General features: G+C 45.3%; 1 protein-coding gene across 2 annotated transcripts in view; it reads right to left on the bottom strand.

The window, feature by feature from the left end:
• The window catches only part of ADAMTS2 (ADAM metallopeptidase with thrombospondin type 1 motif 2), a 223,481-nt gene that overhangs the window by 149,283 nt on the left and 51,356 nt on the right, over positions 1 to 22,842 (bottom strand). Inside the window, exons 1-2 of one of the 2 annotated variants that reach the window (XM_085237024.1) lie at positions 18,758 to 19,207; positions 17,516 to 17,877 (exon numbers count right to left, since the gene is read on the bottom strand). The exons of the other annotated variant lie outside the window; for it this stretch is intronic. Coding sequence (XP_085093150.1) covers positions 17,516 to 17,877; positions 18,758 to 18,845 — 450 coding nt within the window. The 5' untranslated portion in view covers positions 18,846 to 19,207. Of the gene's footprint in view, positions 1 to 17,515; positions 17,878 to 18,757; positions 19,208 to 22,842 lie in introns of those variants that run through there. 2 annotated transcript variants of the gene reach the window in all.

The raw sequence follows: 22,842 nt of genomic DNA, 5'->3' as shown, positions 1-22,842 counted from the left end.
CTCCTCCAAAAGTGTCTGAATAAATACTACAGTAAGGGTGAATTGATTGGTATCTTCCAAAGAGCAGTGTTAAGACAGACTTTCAAAAGAGATCAATAGGCACTGCTCTGTTAGTCACATTTTTGGCAGCTTGCCTATAACTGCAAATATATATATATTTTAGGAGCTCAATTCAGCAGCCAAACCATGTTACAGGCAGACAGTAAAGGCACATCTCACAGAATCACGAGTGCTCCTCCTACTAGAAGAGAGACTTTTACAGATAAGCCTGGCCAACCAACCAAACTGCACTTTACTGCTCACTGCAAGACCTCCCCTCCAAGCCCTCCAAGATAGCTGGGTCTTTTCCATTTCTCTTCCTCATTTTTTTTTTTTTTAATTTTATTTTATAAGTGCTTTTCAGATTGATTGTCAATTGGATTAGACCACACTTAACCTGAAATGGGTTCATCACTCCCTGGTTTTAAGGTAAGAACCAACAGAACAGTGCAGAGCAGCACAGAGAGATCTGGAATCAGTCCTGCTGCTGGATTTGTTCTGAGGTCGGGGAAACAGGACTTCCACATCTTTTGTAAATCAGCAGGATGTATGCAGCTTGCTCCAAAAGTAACGCCTCCTGTTTATTTACAAAACTACTGCAGCTACAAAGAAAACAAGAGCACTTTGCTAAAGCAGCTTCAGCTACAGAACACTCCTTGTACAACATCCACTCTGTGTAGGGGGTCAACACAATAAAACGGAAGCATTACTTTGAGAGCAGCCCTCATATGGCAGATACAATCTGACTCCATCACCTTTCCACAGCTTCAGCTCCCTGCAAAAATACAGGCTTGGGCAAGTCTCACTCATGGCCAAAGAGGCAGCAGTGCAAGTAAATGCTTCAGAGTTTAAAATGTCACCTGTTGGTTCTGGCAGGTCCAAGAGCAGAAGAGGTTGCTGTGGAAACACAGGCTGTATTGCAGGAACACGAGGCAACACTTTCCATTCAAAGGTGAAGCAACTTGGATCAATAGTTGCCAGGTTTGGGGAGAGGGAAAATTTGTTATTTGTTCTCAGCCAGCCAGATTTTAATTTAGAAACAATGAAGCTAAAAGTGATGAAAGTATTTACATTCTATTTTGGACTGCTTCTCTCTCCTCAGAAGAAAAAGTAACGCATGGAAAGACTTTATTGTGCAGTCCGTATGTAGCACATCCATCTCTGTATTCCCACACACCAGTATCTCCATCTGATTATACTTTCATAATTAATGAAATTACTTTAATGCCAGTCATGTTCTCTGAGGAGTTAGTCCAGTAATTCTTCTGTAACCTTGCTTAACCTGTGCACCCACACTGGCCAACTTTACAGGAAAGAAGGACAGACTCTTTAGCAGTGTCTGTTGTGATGGGACAAGGGGAAGTAGTTTCAAGTGGGGAGATAAAGATTGGATATAAGGGAAAAGGTTTTTACAATAAGGATGGTGAAGCAGTGGCACAGGTTGCCCAGAGAGATGGTGGTGTCCCATCCCTGCAGGCAGCCAGGTGTCCCATCCCTGCAGACAGCCACGGTCAGGCTGGAGGGGCTCTGAGCACTGAAGGAGCTGTGGGTCTCCCTGTTCACTGAAGGGGAGTTGGACCAGATGGCCTTTAATGGTCCCTTCCACCTCAAACAATTCTATGATGCTATGAACTCCTATAGGAAAAAAATCAGTCAGAAATGTGCAAAATTTCATCCTTAGAATGAAGAGTTGAGTGGGACTCAGTTGCTGCTAAGAATCTCCAGCCCCCTTCTATAACCATCCCTTCTGCACCAGGATGGGGGGCCCCAGGGGCACTGCTGCACAGTGACAATCTCTGCCACTTCACTTTCCTTCCCCCTCAGAAAGCACAGTGTGAAGTTCCCCAGCAGCAGCTTCACCCTGTGGCTCCATCAGACACAATTCCCACACATTGCTATTTCCTCAAAAGAAAAGAATTCTTTCCAATTAATCTTTCTCACATAAAATGTATAGCTGGAAGGATTTTTCTGGAAACTTTCTATTAAGTAACCACTGGGTTTGAAAGACAAGATTTATTTTAGAAAAGGGAGGTGGGGCTCTACTTCAAGCATTTCATTGTGGAAGCACAGAGGAAAGTTGGAATTGTTTGGCACAAATCCACTTCTTTCATCCTTTCCTGTTTGACTTGATTTTATGGGGGAAAAGTACCTCTTCTAGGTTTTTGGCTATCCCCAAAGTGGCAAATTTACAAACCTACAACTCAACTTCATTACCTCTACTCTGCACCTGGAGACGTGAGGCCTTTGTGATTTGTGTCAGTGGAAGGCTGGGATGAGCTTATAGACAATGGTGTTACGATATCATGGTGTCACGATTGACGTTTTTGCTGAATAATTTTTATAAAAATCTAAAAAAAAATCAAGTCAATATTTTTTCATAAATTCTGATCATGAACACCACTGAGCAGCACAGGAGGAAAATCTTTTTGCTAAGTAAGGGGGCTGAGGATGCTCAGTACACACTAGCAAGCCTGAAGAGAAACATCAGAAACAGAAAATCCTTCTGAGCCATAGCAAATCCCAAGCTGGAGGGACCCGTAAGGATCACTGAAGTGCTGCTCACTGTAAATGCTTGAGCAGGGCAACGGTGCCAGAAAGATGTTTTAGAAAACTTCTCATTTAGGGCTGTTCTCAAAGCTGTGGGTGCAGCTAGCTGACGTGCAAACACAGACAGGCAGAAACTTCAGCTTACGTGGTTATACATGCATTCCTACACATCCAACTGGCTTAAGTATTTTTTTCCTGACCATCCCACTGTCATAATGAGACCCCATAAGTGCTTTCTGCAGAGCGCTGACCTCAGAGTCCCAGCAGCACTGGAGGCCACAGAATTCACCCAGGCAAAATCGCAGCAAAAGGAGCAAAAGACAGCCAGCTTATTTGTTGTCAGACCATTTTTTATCCATCCGGCAGCACACATAAATTCAGCGTTTATTACTGTGTTTGCAGTTGATCTGTACAAGATTGATTCTATGTCTAGTTCCAAACCTGCTTTTTCTTCCCCTCTTTTTTTTAATTGATCCAGACCACTTTTTGCACAGACCCTCCAGATATGCAGTATATGAACTTTTCCTCCCACCTTCTATTTTAGCACCAGATCTGGAAAACTCGTTGCAAAAACTTTTCTTTGGAATGTGGAGCTCTATGCATTCCTTAACAGCCTGACGAGGATATTCAAGCAAAGGAAGCGTGCATTACTGGTATCTATCTCTGCTATTGCTTAAAGCCTACCTTTTTCTTCTATTGCACATCAAGTCCCATGTTTTTCTTATTGCCTTCACTGAATAAGCAAGTCTACTGAAACCTGAAAACAAGCAGGAAAGATGTATGGATTTTTATCCGATTTTTAATTGGGTTCCCTTAAAAATCTGCAATTGTATCTGTTTCAAAATAACCGAGGCAGAGAAACATGGAAAAGCTCAGCTGTGAAGATACGGAGACTCTGGCTGCAGTTCATTCAGCTTCACGGGGTTCATCACAACAGTCTTTGGCTCTCCTCTCTTCTGTTTCCTCTCCACTAATGGACACTTTACCATTCAATTAGTGCCTCATGATCCAAATCCCATCAAAGTCAATAAAACTCTCTTCATTTATGTTAATGGGCTTTGGAACAATTCCTGAATTAGAACCAGAATCAAATAAAACACCCTTATGGAAAAGATGCACTGAGCTTTCACTTTAAAGCACAATCTGAAAACCTTCCTTCCAAAGGTTTTTACTTGCATCAAAGGAAATTTCATTATTGGCCAACTCATAAAAACAGCTGGACAGACCTCATTTCCCAGTCTGATTAAAGTGTGAAAACAAATCTCAATGCAGGCTCCGCTTCCCCATGAAAAACCTTCCCATGATGAGGGCAGCAAACCTGACCCTGAGGTTACATCCTCCTGAAGCTGTTCCTGCATTGCACAGGTCTGGAAGGCCTCCGCCCTGCTGGAAGATGGATTTGGCAATACAACCACCTTTAGAAGGTCCTGCCCCCAGACACTTGTTATTTCTCTGGCCCTAAAGCTCAGCACAGCTCAGTTGTACCAGCACTGCTGTCTGCTGGGCTGGGCTGAAGGAAACTTCCCCCATGTGATTAACTCAGGAAGGCTATTTAGCCAAGCAACATCCAATCCCGACCAAGAGGGATTAAGACAGGTGATGCTCTATGCAGTGGAACAGTCACCATTACATACAGCAGATAATAAAGCTGATTTTCTATCACCACTTTAACCAAATTAGCAAGAGAGAGAATCAGCTACTGCTGTAGCTCAGATCAGGGAGGAGGTTTCCTGCTCTGAGGCCATGGTCTGGTTGCTGCAGGAATTAACGAACCACACAACAGACAAAACTATGTTATGTAAACAGGGACATTAAGCCTTCTTTTGATATTTTTGGTCCGCCTTGGCAATGCCAGCTGAGCTGTACAATGCCACTGTATCACCTCGCACAGAGCAGCCTATTTAATTGACTGGCACATTAAACATTAAAGCAGTTTGCAAAGTTTGACCACAGAAATCACATTCAGAAGTCACATCAATCCAGTGCTGACTCTGCTGCAGGGTCACAGAATACCTCTTTACGTTCCTCAAAGCCCAAATAAAAGAAACAAATTCCTGTTGTCGATTTGGGCGGGGTGTTATTTCACACCAGCCCAGGCTGGCAGCACAGCAGACCAGGAGACAACTTCCCTAAGAGCAGCTTTGGCAGAATGCTAACAGAGATGAGACGTGTGGTGCTGCAGTCCCTCCTGGCTGCGGCCACGACCCCTTCCCATGGAATCAATCAGTGCAGCCCAGGAGGGGACAGTCTTGAGCTGTGGGCACGGCAGTGACACCAGCACGTGGCTCCAGAGCTCTGCTCCCACCTCCCTGCACTCACCCTGAGCCGTCACAGGAACCTGATGGTGAGATGCACCGAGTTCAGTTTGCTCTCGAGTGCAGTAATTGTTCCAGCCTTGTCCTGCAGATGCAATTGGGATAAATGAGGCCATGGCTTGTTGCTTCCTTCTCTCTTCTGGATGGACTTGTTGGAGGGTAATATTTGCTGAACAAGGATTTTGTTGTAAATAAGCAAAAAATAGCACTGTTTTCTGCCCATTCCTGCAGCACGGGCCTCTCATAAGCTATTCTTATTACCTCGGCACTCCAGTGCCAGGCTCAGCATCCCCCTGCTAACGCTGACCTGCTGCCTCTGGCTGTGCTCCCTTTGGCCTCTGTTGTTCCGCAGCCCTCCTTCTCACCACAGCACATGCAGGGACGTGGCCTCCTTGCTGCTTTCAGTGCCACACTCCTCCACAGGAACCACAGCACATTTTCTCCACTGAAGGAAATATTTCCAGCCACAAAAGGGCGAGCAGTGCAGTGCACCAGCTCCGTACGGTTGGGGAGGAGCGAGGCTTTCAGACAATCTGTGCAGCTCTGGAATCCCAACCCTTTAGCTATGGTGGATCACACTCACCACCCCTTGGCTGCAGTTTCAAAGATGGCCACTTGCTGTGCATTCCTCTGCAGAGGAACAATGCTGGGGAGGTCCCTGGCTCCATGGAGGGGATGAGAACTCATCACAAGGAGAAAGCTGCTTCCACACCCATGAGAAATACAAGAATTAGGACTAGTTGAGCCACTGCAGTGTGCTGCCCACTGCCACCGCCTTCATGTTTCTGTGCTTCCATGTCTCAAGAAGTGCCAAAAATTATAAATAGTATATTGGATTACCCTTATAGAGTGAGTCTATTCCCAGAATGAACCATATTGTTCTGTGGAGCTGTCCTCTGGAGTCGTGGCCAAATGCAGCAGGAACAGGAACAGAAAAATAGATCTCTTTATTGGGGACTAAGCCAGGTTCCTGGTGATATTCAAGCCATAATCAGTACCTGAAGGGTCTGAACCAAAGGAAGCTGCCTGCCCACTTCTGTCTCTCTACCTTGACCCCACTGCCACCACTTTATGAGGCTGAGAAGCACAGGCAGAGCCTCCTCACAGATGCTAAGGAAGCTGATGGAAAGCAGTTACAAAGCACCAGCAGGGCTGTATCAAACTTCAGGCAGCCTGCACCCTTCCTATGAGCAGTGCCAGCAATGATGAGGCTTGTCTCACTTTTAAGACAGAACAGCCATGGAGATACTCCCGAAAAGACTGAACAGGACTTCATTTAGCTCCCTTTGAGAAGGGCGGACAAAGGCCAGCAAGGCATCGCTGAGCCAAATGGGCTGTGCCATGACAAGATGCTCCACGTGTGTTTCCTTCACTGCATTCTGCTCCCTCAGGGCACTGCAGCATCACAGCAAGGCTGTAAGGTCACCTTCTCTTAATTGGAAGTAGTCAAAAGTGCAGCTCCGCCACGGTCCTCAATGCAATCTCAAAGCCTCTCTAAGCCAACATTTTGACAAAGTGTTCCAGCACCTTCTAATCCGTGCTGCCCTCCTTGAGTGCTAACAACTCCTCCATAAGACGGCCTGCAAGAGATTAGAACTGACTTACAGGAGGTCTGGGGTCGGTCTGTGTTGAGTATTCTTTCCAAGGATGCTTTAAAGCATCTCACAATTGGTCACCAATAGCCCATAACTCACTAAGCAGCCTTGTAAGAGATTCTGCCTCTTTTAATTAAGAATGCGATGTCCTAACAGAAAATCAAAACTTTGGGATTTAGAAAACTCCTTGCAAATGTCGGTGTTATATGAAGTCAAAGTAATGGAATTCACAGAAGAGATAAAAAGAGGATTAAATTTGACCTGATAGGTCTCTAATATTAGTGACAAATGATCTGAATATAAACAAATTTAAAATAAGAGCAAAAAACCAACAATTTCTCACAGTGGGATACCTAGGACATAGCATAGTACTTGCAAGCAGTGATTTGATATTTCAAAATTACATCCTTGGGTTAAAGATGACACAGAGTCCATTCTGCAAATGCACTATGAAAGGGTTACCTCAGCATGAACGTTTCCTAACTCCACGGGTTAAAGCAAACACCTCTTTGCAAAGGAAACAACATTGCCAGAAGCAGCTAAACCCTTCAAAGACCCAACTAGATTCATCATGGGTAAATTTCACGTTATTAACACCACATTTATTCAACAGCTCTGCCAGTGGTGCTGTGATTTCTACAGGCTTGCACAATAACACAAAAACGTCACCAACATTACATCAGCACGGTAATTCAGAGCCTGGAAGCCATTAGGCCTTCAGTGACCCAAACATCTGTGTAAGAACCCCCAGCACTTGCAGCTGAGCCTTTGACCCATCTGCCCTTCATGACCAAGGACTCTGAGAGCCCTCAGGATCACTTCTCCCAGTGCATTTTTGCTATTTCCAAGTATGTGAGCAAATCCCAAATATATGACTTTACCAAATCTCATTTGAATAGGGCATATGCAGTCTGAGTCTGTGCATCCTTCTGCTCCTCAGGAAGGAGTGTATCTCTTTACAAACCATGATAGCCTGTAATTCAGGCTGTCGGAGGAGGGCATGTCACCAAGAGAGTGTGAAAACATCTAATTACATAAGGCCAGGTCCTCAGCTAATGCAAAGTGACAGAGCTCCCAGAAGTCCATGGAGAAATGATGCCATGTATTAGCAAAGGTCTGGCTCAATATAACTGAATAGACCCAATGTCTGATTTGCACACCTACTGACAGATTGTTGGACTCAAGACCATCAGGATCTCAAAGAGGTCACTGGGGAGCTGGAAGATTGCATCAAAGAAAGCAAACTCCTGTTTGGCTGGATGCAAGTTTAGGATCAGCTATTCCCAAGCTACCAGATCAGTCTGTTGAACAGATACCCAGTTGGAGTTTTTCTCATGTTGCTTTCTCACATAATTTGGGTATTTTGGATTGAAGGGCTGGGTTTGGCATTTTGGCATCTAGGGAGTTTTCTATGAGAGCTGCTAGCGTTAGTGAGGTCAGAGGTAAGCTCAGGCAGGGACAGGAAGATCTGTGCTTCCCTTCAGCCCTACACATGGAATGTCCTCTCCACATGGCTTCCCCTAGGATAGCTCCAGCTGTGTGGGAGCAAAGAGGGGCAGATGCAGAAAGCAGAAAAATCTTTCTTGTTCCTGGCTCCATCCTCATAGAAGAAAGAGGCAGAAGAGCTGTCAGAATGAGCCTGCAAATTCAAGGCAGCTGGAACTGTCTCATCCTTGTGGCATGGGCAAGAGAAGGGTTTCTCCTGGTCTCTCCGCCTCACTTAATGCATCACCTCTCCTGTGGCAGGGATGTGGTGTGAGGCAGAAGGGGAAGAAACTTTAGCAGAGCTATTTCAGTTTTAGGAGCCTGCAGTTCTGCCCTTTTCCATCCAGCATGTGGGATATAAAAGCAATGCAAGAGCTGCATTTGAGTACCTTGTCCTCGACACCTTTGCCATCGCCGCACCAGGAGACAGAGAACAAAGTGAAAGACAAAGCTGTGGTCTGATTCTGCCCTCACACGAATGTCCCCTTGCTAATCAATCTGCCCAGGCAGATCCAAACGAAGCCAGTGAAACCAAAGTGACTTCAACAGCTTTGGAACAAGCCCAGATATCAGCTGCTTGCAATGGGACCTTCCAGTCCTTTATACGAAATGATGATGGACCATGACATAAAAATTGACATAGATCTATTTTTACTGTGCAATTTTCTGCTGAGAGAAAAGCAAGAATATGCTGTATTTTCATAGGTCTGGCATTTCTACTGTGATTTACAGAATATATGCAATTATTGTTGGCCTTAACTGGGCTGCAGTGAATTACCTAGTAATTTTATTGTAGTTTATTTATAAATCCTACAAAGGAGAGTCAATGAATACAGAACATCATGCAAGTTCTCTTTTTCTTTCTTTGCTTGTCCATTAATTACTCAGCCTGAGTTTCATATTTCTCTTTCAGAATGGTAAACCATCCTTTGATTAATCCCATTTTTACACTTACTGCTTAAGTCAGCCTTAATGTGCCTTAACTCTTGCAAATGTTTAGTGCTGACAGACCCTACTAGTCCTTGGTTATTCAGCACTTTGGTTTACTGATGAATGCTGGATCTGCCATTTTCACAGTGAAACCTAACACTATTAGGAAACTCTGAATTCAAGCTTTATTGTAAACCTGAAAACGATCCAAATTCATCCCTACAATTTCTTCATCCTTAAGTGCTTTATTTGTTTTAAACTGAAGCAGCATAAAATTTGTGCTTCTGGGTGTTTGGGGATGTTTTGACTTTACAGCAGGACTGTGACTTAGGTTAGATTCACCGTGCCCTGCAGAGAGATATTTTGAAAAGTTTTGAGGCCATATTTTTATCTACCTTTTACTTTCTGTAAGAAAATATTTCGGCATTTTCAGCCTCGCAAGCAGCACAGGCTGCCAGCTTCCAATATAACTCGTGTCACGTGAGAGAGAGTTGGCACACGAAAGACTCTTGGCCCAGCTCAGCTGTCTTCATCATCAGGTAGTGATTTATTTCTCAGAGACTGTTTTTTAAATACATTCTGGTTTGCAGAATGCTTTCCAAACAGCATCTTTCACATTCCTTCCACAGCTCCTCTGCTGGGGAAAGAAAAAAGCCTAGCAGTTTTAACACTCTGAAGAATCAAGAACTTTATTCTCCTGCATATGGGTTGGTTGATGGTGATTTACCCAAAAGTCATGCTTTAAACAAGTAAAACCACTATTAAAACAGTAACCACAGCCTGTGCTGCCACCTATCCTTAATCTCAGCGTTTTCTTCAGACTTTTTCTCCTTAGAGCTCCAGGCTCTGCCCCGCATGCAGGTCTCCCTGCAGCTGATGAAGGCTGCAGACAGCTCTCCTCGCAGCAGAAATGCACACACGTGGCCCTGGGGGGGCACACAGCATGCCTGGCTGTTAGCTCTGTTTTATGCACATGGATGAAATAACAGCAAGATTAGCAAGTCTTTGGGGTCAAGTCTATGCTTTCCCCTCTTCTATTTAAATTCTGTCATTTTTCTGTATTTTTATTATAACATCAATGGGTTACTGTTATGTGTAGCTCTTGAAATACTTTGACTCACAAGAAAACAGGCCTTTTCTTTCCTGCTGAACTCAACATACTACTTTTGCTTTCTCCATTCCATACTGAGGACAGCATTCATTGCGTGATGCCAGAAAGCCCATGTTCACCTCCACCACATGAAGCAGAAACTCCTCCTATGGGTTTAATGTGTCAATGTAGCACTGACTCTGGAGCCTCTGTCCTTCTGGGCATGCCTTGTCTACCAGGATACCAATGATACTCACTGAGTCTTTTCCGTAACAGCATTAGTAGGTTTCATGCCTAATTTCAGTAGGAATGGATTGGAATCTCTCCCCTGAGGTCTACCAAACTACAGGTTAAATGCTGGAAAAAACTGATCTGACCATGCAATGAAAATCAAACACAGAGGTGAAACTACAGGAAAAGTTAAAGGGAATGACAGGAGGAAAGGGGTTGAAGTGGCTCATAGCTCAACACAGTAGTGGAAAAAATGATAATGCTGTACTTTCAAGGTGTAAGATTCGGAAATTACCACCGACCCTGAGCAGATTCAGCCTTTGAGCTGCCTGTGGAGAGATGTACACATGAAGAATTATCATTGTTCATTTACTTTGAAGAAAGAGGTGACAAACACAGCAAAAAATAAAGAGGAAAAAAAAAAACAATAAAATTCTACATAAACTAAGATAGTAAGAAAGAGTATAGATGTGAAGCAAATGCTGATCAACAGTGACATACCTAGGGCACTAAGCATACACTCAGGCTGATTTTCACTGGCCTGGTGGGTTCTGAGACTTCAAGAAATGCGACTGATTTTCCTGTTTCTTTCCCTTGAGAAAAACTCCTCCTTAAAGCACTTGTTTTAAATAGAAAACAGACCCTCAGATGAAAAAGTTTAAAAAATAATGGTGAAATTCACATTTGTGACTCCAAGAACTCCAGGTTTGAGGAAAGTACCCCCCATTCTGAGATCTGGGAATAACTCAGAAGATTTACAGCAGAGACTGGGACTTAGGTATGAGGAAGCAACACCCTCTTCAGCACTTGAGGAGGATGCTCTTCTTTTCAGTGTTACAATTTAATGGAACAGTGCTGAAAATAGTGTGTGAAATGTAGGCCTTTCACTTTGCAGACTATTAAAACTGGAACCTGCTGTGTCAAAAGTCTGCAAATAAAGATGAATTTAAAGCACACACACAGACAAAGGGGCTAAAGAAACCAGATGTGATGTGTTAAGGAACTTATTGAAACCTCGGAAGAACGAAAGCAATAAAAGGAGACGGCGATCTGAAAAAGAGGGTGTGCACAGCAAAGCTCTTCCCAGGGGAAAAACAACAGAATGCAATTTTGTGCACCTTCCTACAGGAGACCGAAGAACTGCTCCCTGATTCTCTGTTTTAATCAGACCCGGTATGAGAAATGTCCTGGCTGAATGTGCAATTAAGTAATGGCATGACCTGCTTACAAAGCAACAGCCACTGTGAATAAGTGCTCAGAAATGGGTCAAATAGAACAGCCGTGTGCTCCATGCAGGAGAGGTCCTGCTCCGTGTAACCGCTGGACTTCTGCTTGATCCAAACCTGCATTTTCAACTTTCTATAGCAAAAGGTGTATATATAATTCCCACTCCCAGTGTGGGAATGTCTTGCTATTGAAGAAATCCGTACTGCTAGATTCATTGGAACACCTTTCCGTGCCACGAGGAAGCAGCGAGGTGGCAGTAGGTCAGCTACCAGCCTTCTTGAAGGACACAGCTCTGAAAGCTGAGCAGGGACAGACTTCTCAAAACAGACATTCTCTTTATGCCAGAAAGTAATTACGACCTTATCAAAATTAGTTACTATATTTGGGTCTTTGGAGATGGAAAGTAGAAGGAGCCATCAGGCACGGGCTGTTGGGTGCGCACGGTTTAATAGTCGGACTGGAAAACTAGTTCTTGTGTCATCAAAGAGAACAGCTCACTGAGATACTCCCACAGAGAGGACAATCCAAGGTCAGATCAGACATAAAGAAATACCTGTGTATCATCCACAGGCCCATAGCATACCACAGAAATACAGGTAAGATTGCCTGAGGATTTTCTGTCCGCCTCTGCGATGTCAGAAATTACTCTGCTCTCAGATAAATGTAGGTGAGGTATTCCATGCGCAGAAGATGCAAAGAAAAAAAAATAGTACTTGCTGGTGAGAGATTCTCTTCTGAAGAGAGCAAAATGAGGATAATTTACTCCAGTTAGAGGCTGAATCATAGTGTTTACATTCTCTGTGTTTCAGGCTATAACTCTTACAAGGAAAAGTCTCTGCAATTTACAAAGCAGAAAGGGCTGACTAATTGGTGCTAGCTGGGGACATGAGCCTAGAGGATGGATTATGAACTAAAGTTTTTGTCTTGTGAAAATATCTGGACATTCTTGAGTATTAGGGACTGAAATAGCTCCACTGCTTTGCATCAGGTGATGCAGGTCTTTCATGCAGTGTGTATGAACAGCGATATGCAGACTCATTCTGCTCCAAACTGACATACATGCTTGGCTTAAACAGGCGGAGAAGCCAAATGAATTTGGAAGACCATATGTGTTAATAGAGATCTCACTCAAATCATCTGCAGGGGAAGGAATTATTTGCATTTCTCCTGCCACTGTATCAGAGTCTCGCTTGTCACAAAAGCCAAAGGCCCACAGGTTTGCCATTACACACAAAAAGAGATGGCAACTTTGGTTTGAAATTTTTTCTTAATTTTAAGGGAAAGCTCCCAGATGAAGATATCGCCTATGCCAAGTTTTAATCTACCAAAAATGTATGCAACACAATCACAATATAAATGTTAAGAACTTACAGTACAAAAAGAATTAGTGGAATTATTTGCAGCAGGCATCTGTTTTAGCCATCAGGTATTGGACCTGAGCAGACTTTGAAGACAATACTGTGCTACCTTGAGTTCTGCTTTTTTGCTCCGTCACAAGCCAGTGAAATCCAAAAACCAGATAAAGCAGAAACAAAACTAAATTGTAAAGCCATATGAAAGCAGGAGATGGATGTCCAAATGGAAAAATAACAGTTATATAAGCACGTTTGCCTTCTCTGTTGTATTCATTGTGAGCAGATCCTTCACCCTTTTGCCCAGATGAGTTATGGGTTCTAGATGAGATGAGTTCAACCCATCGTCAGCCCTGTGGGCAGTTTCAGGAAGGCATCTCTATCTGGAAGGTGTTTAAGAATACAACCTTAAAGCTCACTGACTTCAAAGAGCCCAAGCACATGCTCAAAGTTAAGCAGGGTTATACTGAACAAGGGCAGATTTCGCAGTGTGTTTAAATGTCCTCAGGAGTGCAGGGAACGGTAGGAAGGACAGAGGGGAATATTATCCCAGGAGGGAAAAGGTGGGCATTTCACATGGGTAATCTGAATTGCTCTTGGGAAACCTGTTCGAATGAATCTGGGATTTGGGCTCCCACATTTATAACTTACATTACATGTCTAAATTTAGGTAAATGTGAATAGTCCCCTTCAAATAAAGAGGAGAGAAAATAAATATATTTCAACCAGTTGATTTTAAAGCAGGAAATCAAACACTAATAACACAGATAATGTTTTGGGACAATTGATAGACATTCACTCAAGTTAACAACAGCCAAAGCGCCAGCCAGTTCCTGGAGATTCATGACTGTTCAGTGAAGGGAAAGCATCGCCAGGAACCCACCCAGGTCAGCTCAGTACTACAGCTACAATTAGTTTTGGGCAACAATCTAAAAAGTATTGCTGGCTTCCCAAGCGTTTCTAGAAGAAATAGCATCTGGGCAAGCAGCCAGCTAACAGGCTTCTCTCAAACAGTTATTGCAGCATCCAGGAGAGACTGAAATGCTGTAAGGCAAACCCTGCCTATTTCATCCCATAAGAAGTACTTATGTCAGTTACAATAGTAAGTCAGCTGTGGCTTGGTACCCCAAAACAGAACACATGAAATGTAATGCTTGTAGTTCAGTAAGAAAACTCTCAACCATAAATGTCCTCAAAAGCTTACTTTCTATACATCCATTTCCATTAACTTCCGATTTTAATGGAATGTAAATGGAGTCTTTAAACAGCTGATGTTTTAATGTTTGTGTTTTACACTGATTATAAGAATTATTAGAACTACACTAATGAAGCAAAGCTAACACATCATATTCGTGCACTGGAGCTGATATTCCTCCAGTTGCCTCAGAGTGTGAGATCGTACTGACTCCCCAACGCAAAGCTGTGATCCTCAGGCTGTTAGAAGCCCCTATAAATTTGACAATAAATTTGATTACGAGGCTTAAGGCAATTATATGCTCATTACCCACACCACTATGTTGCTCATACTGTGATCCTCCTGCATTTGCCTGTGCTTAAGCACGTGTTCTGCCTCACAAACCATGAACGTTATGAGGAAACTGGGAGAGAGTTTATGCCTCTTACGTTTCACAACCAAGTAGTGCACGTCTGCCTCAAGCACTGCATGGGTATTTATTAAAATAAGAAACCCAGATGCAGAAGGAGTTTTCCACAGCAGTAGGCTCATCTGCTGGGTTAAGGGAAGGACTTAACTTATTTCATGGCATTTTTACTGTCCCAAGGTCAGCCTGCTCCTCATCTCCAAACGTGTCCCAGGAAGGACCTGGCCAAGGCCCAGGGCCATCCTCACAGCACACCGTCTGCCGCAATGTCTGACAGGCCACAGGCAGACACCCATGTTGGTTTTGCCCACTTAGATGAAGATTACTTTGAGTTCCATCACACCAACCGAGGTGACACCACATTGTCCAGAGTGTTTGTATCTTAAGGCCGTCATAAAAATTTCGTATGATAAAACTCACATCAAAAAAACTATTGTTTAGCTTTAACTTTCCAGTGATTTGTAAAGATCGTCTGAACTCTGGAAACACATAGAGTGCATACTTAAATTCTCTTCAACTGGCTCTGATTTGATTTTTAAGTCAACAGAAATAGTTTTGTCATTGATTCTTGTTACAGAAAACGAAGAGGCCCCAGACTAAATGTGTATCTCCTCAGTCAGAGCAGCAAACAATTCCGCATGTGTATTTTCTGTACCTTTTAATTTCTTTAAACCATTGCAGATTAAAAACCTTTGCCATTTATAGTACAGTTCAAAAATCTGTTCGCAGATCTACTATTTACATATAACTCCATTCCAACAGCCTCTCACTTTGGCAACACCAGCAACACCAGACAGACTCTTCTCAGACAATAATTGGAAAATAAGACACATTTGGCAGTTAAGTGCAAACCAAAGGGGATGTTCTGAGGAAATAACATCAGAAGTTGGCAAGATGGCAGATGCGTTCACTTACTTGAACTAAATTCAGTCAACAAATTTTGCAATGTAAAGATCAAACTTTGAAACTTAATTCAAATATTATTTCCAACTTAGTATCCAATTGCAAAAGCTGGAAGTCCACCAAAAGCACAAGCAGATGTCAAAGCACCTTCAATAGCAGGCATTTCAAGGCATTAATGGAAACAAGTTTGCAACAAACAACTCTAGCACTTGTCTGTTGCCAACTCAGTTGTCAGAAAGCACCATCCCTGGGAAGGAGCTGCAAATAGAAGCATGTTAAGAACTTTGGCCACAGGATGTATACCAATGGGCAGCTGAAGGAAGATGCACGAGTCTGTTGAATTTCTTCACTGAAGTAAACAAGATGTGAAGCAAAATGGACACAAAACCAAGTGAGAATAACCTTCTTGATGAGTTCATTCCCATTCAAAATCCCAGTAAATCTGAGAGCAACACACAGCCCAGTGGGCCTTAAAGATGTCTTGTCAACAACATATTGTTCAAGAGACTCTTTAATATACTTTGCAAACACAACAAATGAAAAAGTAAATTGAGAGAATTAAGTGCACTCAGCTTCAGTGCTTGGCCATTGAGTGCTGGGGAATATAGTATTATTTCTTGGAGTTTCAATAATTCTAACGATACCTGTTTTAAATTCTCCCCCCCAAAGAAAGAGAGAAACTTAGGATGGAATGGGTAGAGATGGAACATGGGACCCAAGGGATCAGAGTTCAATTTGTTGTTCCAAACAGATTTAGTGCACAATCTCAGGGAAATCATTAAAGCCAGATGCTTAAAGATATTGAGGCAATAATGCTGCAGTATGGCTTCAAGGACGTGGGCAACAACAAATGTGCTCCCACACCAGACCAAATCTTCTCCCGATTCTTATAATGGACAACACAACCAAGAATACTGGACTCAGGCACATGGGTCGTGGATTCAAGCTGTGGAACGAGGCTCCGCCCCAGTTCTGCAATGTCCCAGGCAAGAAAAACTTGCCCTAGACAAAGTGATGCGTGCAAGGTACAGGGAGACCAAAGCACTCCTGCTTCCTATGAGAGGCAGGCCTCCAGGGTCACGTTCTGCTTTCTAAATTGCTCTTCTTGCACAACACTGGTGTTCTTCTTGCCCTTGGACAGCTGTGCACAGCAAACAGAACATTGAAAGCTGCTTCTCCAAGCTGGAATGCATGCAGCTAGGAGAAACCACAGGAAAGGAAAGAGTCAAGGCAAAAGTATTTGACTCCTTTCCATTCTCAGATAGCCAACATAGTATCCCCATGCATGTTATCATCTTGGCACAGCAAGCGAGTGATTTTCTATGATTAAATAAACAGAAACACAACTGACTCATACTAGCTTTTTTTTTAATGCAGAGAACAGAATGCGTTAAAATACAGTAATCTCAAAATTACAAACTCTAAAGGATATGGCAAGAAAATATTGGCTAGATTAGCGGTTCATTATCAAAAATATAGCCTTTTTCTCAGGCTATTCTTAACGAATTTCTGTGCAGTAATTACTGTTCAAGTGATAGTGTAGTGGTTTAGGATGTCAGCTACAAGCGGTTATCATTTGACTGCTAAACAACACTCCAGAACAGAAAGCTGCAGCAAGTTTTAAAACACACAGCCTTGCAGAATGAATCACAGAGAGCTGCTTCACTTGTGGAACTCAGACTCTTTAGCGACTTTCCATCAATCACTTGATGAGGCAATAAAACTCACTGAGCGAACGATCTATGAAAAAAGACTGAATAAATTGAACTTTTCCAGGGCAGAAATGTATCTTACCTACCAAATTTGTTTACAGGGCAGTCCAGCCCATTATTCAGGATCAAGTCTTCTAAAATTTCTCTATGCAGACTGGAAGTGAAAAGCGGAAGAGGATTTCCAGAACATGACATTTCATCTTGTTGCCAAGGTGTCAGGTGCCTCAAGTAACTTTACCACAAATCAACATAAATCTTGGCTTCGGCTGCTCTGTTACCGAGCAGCTACTGCAGAGCATGTGCTCCAACTTCCAGTGCTGCTGTCTGCACAGCAGTGCCTGGTGCAGCGCAGCTATTCCCACACAAGGGAACATTAGTTAATTTGCATTCACAGTTACCATATGAGGTGTGAGTTTATGGCAGTCCACACATTTTATATTTAGAAAATTAATGTAATTATCTTAGATATAATAACAAAAGTAACTCACCAACCCATCGCAATTGCTGATAGCAACTGAAGCATTTGGCAGATCAGTGATATCCCCAACATAGAGGCAATTCCCATAGAGAGGTTCGATGCGAGTCTCATCCGAGTCCTCCTGCCATTCAACTGTTGCTCCAGGGGCAACGAGCCTGGAGTTTGGCCGCAACCTGAAGTGAAACTCTCTTCCAAAAACAGTGACATTGTAAAATATTTGCTCATTTGCTGCTTCACGTTGCAAATCGTCCACAGCTCTCCTGAAGCGTGCTCTTGGAGGTCCGGACACCAGGTGGGATAGGAACCTGCCCTCTGAGTCGGTGCTGGTGGGGATGACAAGGCTGTACTCTTCTATATTCCTCAGAATGGGATCTTTGCAGGGAGAGATACGAGAGGAGAGAGATACTGGACCCAAAGACGCCACTGGATTTTTATTCCATTATTCATTAGCACAGCAGACACTTACATAAGGCAAACGGACACTGCCCTGTACAAGCACTTGGTTCGCCAGTAAGCACGAAGCGCGCAGAGTTCATTCAAACTTGCCGTTGCTCCCCCAAAGCAGCGGACAGCTGCCCGAGCCCACCCGCCCGCGGGACCGCGCGCTCCCGGCCACGCAGCGGAGTCCCGGGACCCGCAGCGCAGCCCCCGGAGAGCGGCGGGGCTTCCCGGCCGGGCGGAGACGCTCAGAGGGCGCGGTGCCGTTTCGGGAACGCTCGGGGGGTCGGGGAAGGACCCGGCGCGCGGACTGCAAGCCCGTAAGGGCCGCGTGTCGCTCGAAATCCCCGCGGCGCGGCGGGGATGGGCCGGCTGGGGACGGGGACGCCGCGGGCAGCAACCGGCAGCGGTGCCAGCGGTCGCCCGGGGACTCTGGGACGGCGGCGGCGGCCGAGGCGGCGAGAGGAGGAGCGGACGGACGAGCTGCCGCGCGCTTCATCCCGCACCGGGAACTCCGGGACCGAGCCCTGCCCCGTGCAGGGCGGGCAGGGGCGGCTGCGGGCACGGCTGCGGGCACGACGCTCCGCGCCCCCGTCCGCGTCTCCGTCCGCATCCCGGTCCCCGTCCTCGCCCGCCGCTCGCAACTGTAAACCCGGCAAAAGCGCCCGCAGAAGAAGTTCGAGAGGAGCGGCAAACCGCGGGGCTCGCAGCCGCGACTTGAGACGGGCGGGCTGCCCGGCACCGGCCGGCGGAGGCAGGGCGAAGCGAGCAGCCCGGAGGCGGCGGACTGCCGCGGGACCCGGCGCGCACCTACCTCTGTGCCCGGGACGCCGCGGGGCAGCGGCGGGCAGGCAGAGCGCGCAGCAGAGCAGGACGCAGGCGAACCCCGCGGGAGGCTCCATCGCGGCGCTGCCGGCCAGAGGCGCGGAGCGGCCCCGGGGCTGCCCGCAGCCGGGGCGGGCGGGCGGGAGGCGGCCCCGCTCCGCTCCTCTCCGCTCCTCTCCGCGCCGCTCAGCGCTGCCCCGCGCCCCGCCGCCCGCGCATTCGCCCAGCCGCAGCCGCAGCGGCAGTGGCGGCCGCGCTCCCGGCTCGCAGCGAAGCAGAGACACCAGGAGGCGGCGGGGGTATAATACTGGAAGCACAGGGCGTGCGGGAGTGAAGTCAGGCTGATTGACAGAGGAGCTGCCACACGGCGCAGCCGGCCCGAGGGGAGCGGGGACTGCCCGCCCTGCCCGGCCCCGCGGCTCCGAGCCGCCCCGCTCCGCCCGCCTCGGGGCTCGGGGTGCGGGGCTCGCGGGTGCCCCGGGGCGGCGGGCGGGGGCCGGGGCTGCGGTGCCGCCCCGTGCGGGCCGCTCTCGGTGAATTCACGTGGGAACGGGGGCCGGGAGAAGCGCGGTTCGGGCACCCCGAGGGAGCCGAGCCGGAGGCGTGGGGGACCCGTCGGAAGCGAGGAACGGCTGGAAAAAGTGCCGGCGGCCCGGAGCAACCGCATCACGGGTCCTCACTCGGAGAATAAATTGCCCTAAGTAGCAATTTCACGGGGGAAATTATTTGGACTGTTTGCTCGGAAGGCTGAAATGACTTGCTGCAAAGCCATCCTACCATCTTATCTCAAATATCTGCAAAATGGAGAGAGAAGCTCTGGAAGCGCTCAGGAACACTATAAATACAATATAGAAGAAGATTTGTAAAAATAATTAAATAATGAAGAGTGGCCTTTATGGAAAAAAACAAGTTATATTTGTTTCCATATGGCCAGGATAAATGCCATACCGCTTATTCCTTTCAGATAATGTATATATTTACTCAGCTGCTACATTATCAGGATCACATGCTGTTTTCATCATTTTACTCTTTAACTTTGCAGAATCCCAAAAGCCCTTCCTGTGCTCTTGCTGTCCCCACCAGCCCAGGCCTCCCCAACCACACACACGTTTGCAGGGTATCTGCCTCTCCCAAACCCTCCACATTTGCATGCAGTGGCTTGCTGCAGGATCTGGTACTCTGCCAAGAAATTTTCCTGGGTATCCTTGGCTATTCTTGCTCCTCTTATACGACTACAGGTCAAATTAATACTTGTAATCCCAGTATTCCAAACACAAATGAAGGGTACAGGAGAAAAAGATCAGTGCTGCTCAGTGCCAGTGCCTGGGCTTTCTGGAGCCCAGGTCTGAGCAGCAGTGGCAGCACATGGCATCCTCCCTCCTTGTTCACTGCTCCTGTTCGATCTTCTCATTTTTTAGGTTAAGGATAAAAAGGGAAAGATTATTCTGAATAATGGAGTAGATCAATTTGTGCATTGCTTTCAGACATCCCTCTATCTTCTTAAATGACCTCTGCTTGGGATGGCTGGCTGTGCTGGGCTTCTCCCAGTTCTTCCTTTTGGTTTGTTTGTCTGTTGGCTCATTTTTTGTTTTGTTTGTCCATATTGAGCAGCTTCTCCTACTTAAAATCTCATAGACTTTCATCAGTACACAGCTGGAAACTTTCCAACTTCATTTTTATTGGACTTGTATTTTAAGCTGATGATGTGGCTTTTTTGTGTTCCATCCATCCCATCCTGCTCAAATTGAAATAACTTCTGCTCATAAACTTGAAAGGGAGAGGGATTGGCCATATATTTGAAATCAAAGTTCCTCTTTCTATATGATGCATCCAGAAAAAAAATTAAGGAGATGGGGTAGATTACAGAAGAAAATACAACCCAGCCAATAGTTCTACTAATTAAGATGGATTTCAGTTCTTGAAAAAATTGGAGATTAGAAAATGTGCTTTAATATGGATAACAGCTGCACTGCAAAGCAATGATATAAACAAAAAGAATCAGTAACTGCCTCCATGTAGTTTATTTCCACACACAAACCAAGCCCTGTGTGCATCCCTTACTATCCTGATGCACGTGGCCCTGAACCAAGAACTCCGCAGCTCTGTGGGCTGATGGAATTATTTTACAACCTTCTTTATAATTTTCTCCTAATCCTGAACTGAGAACAAGTGTCAAACAGTGGGGCCAGATCTGCAGTCAGTAAAAACTGTTTTTCCACTGAACTCACTGGACTAAGTCCTGGTCCCTCACTGAAGTCTGTGAGACTTTTGCCATTGACTCCGACAGTCAGGATTTTATGCAATAGATTTACAGTGCCAACTCAGACCAAGTGAGGATGCACCACATGGCACAGCAATGAGCCCCTTATTCTTCCAGACAAAAATGTATCCAAGTCTGATCCAGAGGAGGAGATCCAAACCTTGCCAGGAACCGCAGAGTGTGAGTGGGTGAAATTCCAGAAGAGAAGAGCAGTTCCTGAACCCCCACTCTGCTCTTACACCACTGTAGCTCAGGGAATGCCCCCTCAGAACTCATTCTCTTCTAAACTATTGCTCAGAATTCTTGACGTAGGCAATCGAGGTCGCTGCCTGGGTTTCCATGCAATGGCCTTGCCAGGATGCTTCACATTTTTTTAGAATGAACCAGGAAAACTCAACACAAAATGTATGTACTGCTGCATTACTCATCCTTCACAAACCTCTCAATTAATTGGTGCGAATGGAGTCACATCATATTTATTTTCCTGGAATGAAGGGAAGAGGACCAGATACCGAGACTGCGCTCTGCCAGTTGGAGCTGAGGGCACACATCTGCTGCTGCCAAACGTGACTACAATCACACAGACATTTGCCTTTGCTGGAGACAGGCATGCAGAAAGGAAAAAATGATGTGCAGTGTCCTGAATGAATACCTAGACTGAAGGAAAGGGCTTCTAGCAGCTTATGCTGGCATTCCCAAAGCAGCTTTAAACAACTCAGCTGAGCCATGAGCAGCCCTGTGACTCAAACAATACAGAGTTCAGCGCTGCCTGCCTGCCTGAATATTTACTTGGATTTGCGGATTCTGTCTGCTCTGGGTTTGAGCAATCAGTCCCTGTTCCAGCCTGGGCACATGCATACAAACTGCAGTCAGGCCTTTCCTGTGGAGGTTTTCTCTCAACATTTAGTTTTGCTCGGTAAAATGAAAAGATCCTGAGCGTACATCACCAGCTGCTGCTATGAAGGTGTCTCACATACATATAAGTACACCTCCCGCCTGGCATTTCTAACATCTCCTGCTGTTTTCAAGGGAGAATCCTCAGTTGGGCTGTGAGGGGAGATGATTGGCTCAATGTGAGCAGGTAACCCAGAATCTTCTACAGCCTCTGAGATCCAAACCAGCCCAAGGTCTCACATGAGAGGTTCCCCAAAAAGGAGTTCTCATTTCTGACCTCCTTAGTGGGAGCACAATGCCATCCTGCAAAAGGATTGTGCACTGCCTGCTTTCTGTTTCTAGTGCAGATTGCTCATTGCATTTGCCCTTATCTCATGCACATACTTTGGGTTATGTCATATCACAAAGCTTAATAAAAAAGAAGAAATGTTAAAATAGCATGCCAGTTCATTTCTTCCATGCTTGGCATTTCCAGGCTCTACAATGTTTGAACCCTTTTGCCACTGCGTGGCAGAGTTACATATTGCCCACAAAAAAGGCATGTGTCAGTGCTGATGTTGGAGCAGTGGATGCTTCAGAGCAGTAGCTACAACAGCACAGTCCCGGCTTTGTTCCCCTTTACCTGAGCACAGTAATGAGATGAAATATCACACACACACACAAAGAACACAAAAGACCAATGTAACAATACAGTTATCAAATTTTGATAATTTCATTTCAACTCTTTTTTTAAAGACAGGTAAAAGATTATTTCTGGCACCAAAGAAATAGTGTCAGAAAAATAAAGTGACAAAAAAACTAAAAGCAGTGACACCAAGGCTGGACATTTTGATTCTTGAAACAAGAAAGGAGTTGACATGACCAAAAATACGTACATCCTGTATCGCTAACCAGCAAAGTCCTGCCTCCAGCAGGAGATG

Source organism: Meleagris gallopavo, chromosome 15, assembly GCF_905368555.1.
Source record: "Meleagris gallopavo chromosome 15, MGAL_WU_HG_1.1, whole genome shotgun sequence".
Classification (NCBI taxonomy): domain Eukaryota; kingdom Metazoa; phylum Chordata; class Aves; order Galliformes; family Phasianidae; genus Meleagris; species Meleagris gallopavo.
This window is presented reverse-complemented; position numbering and strand designations above follow the sequence as displayed.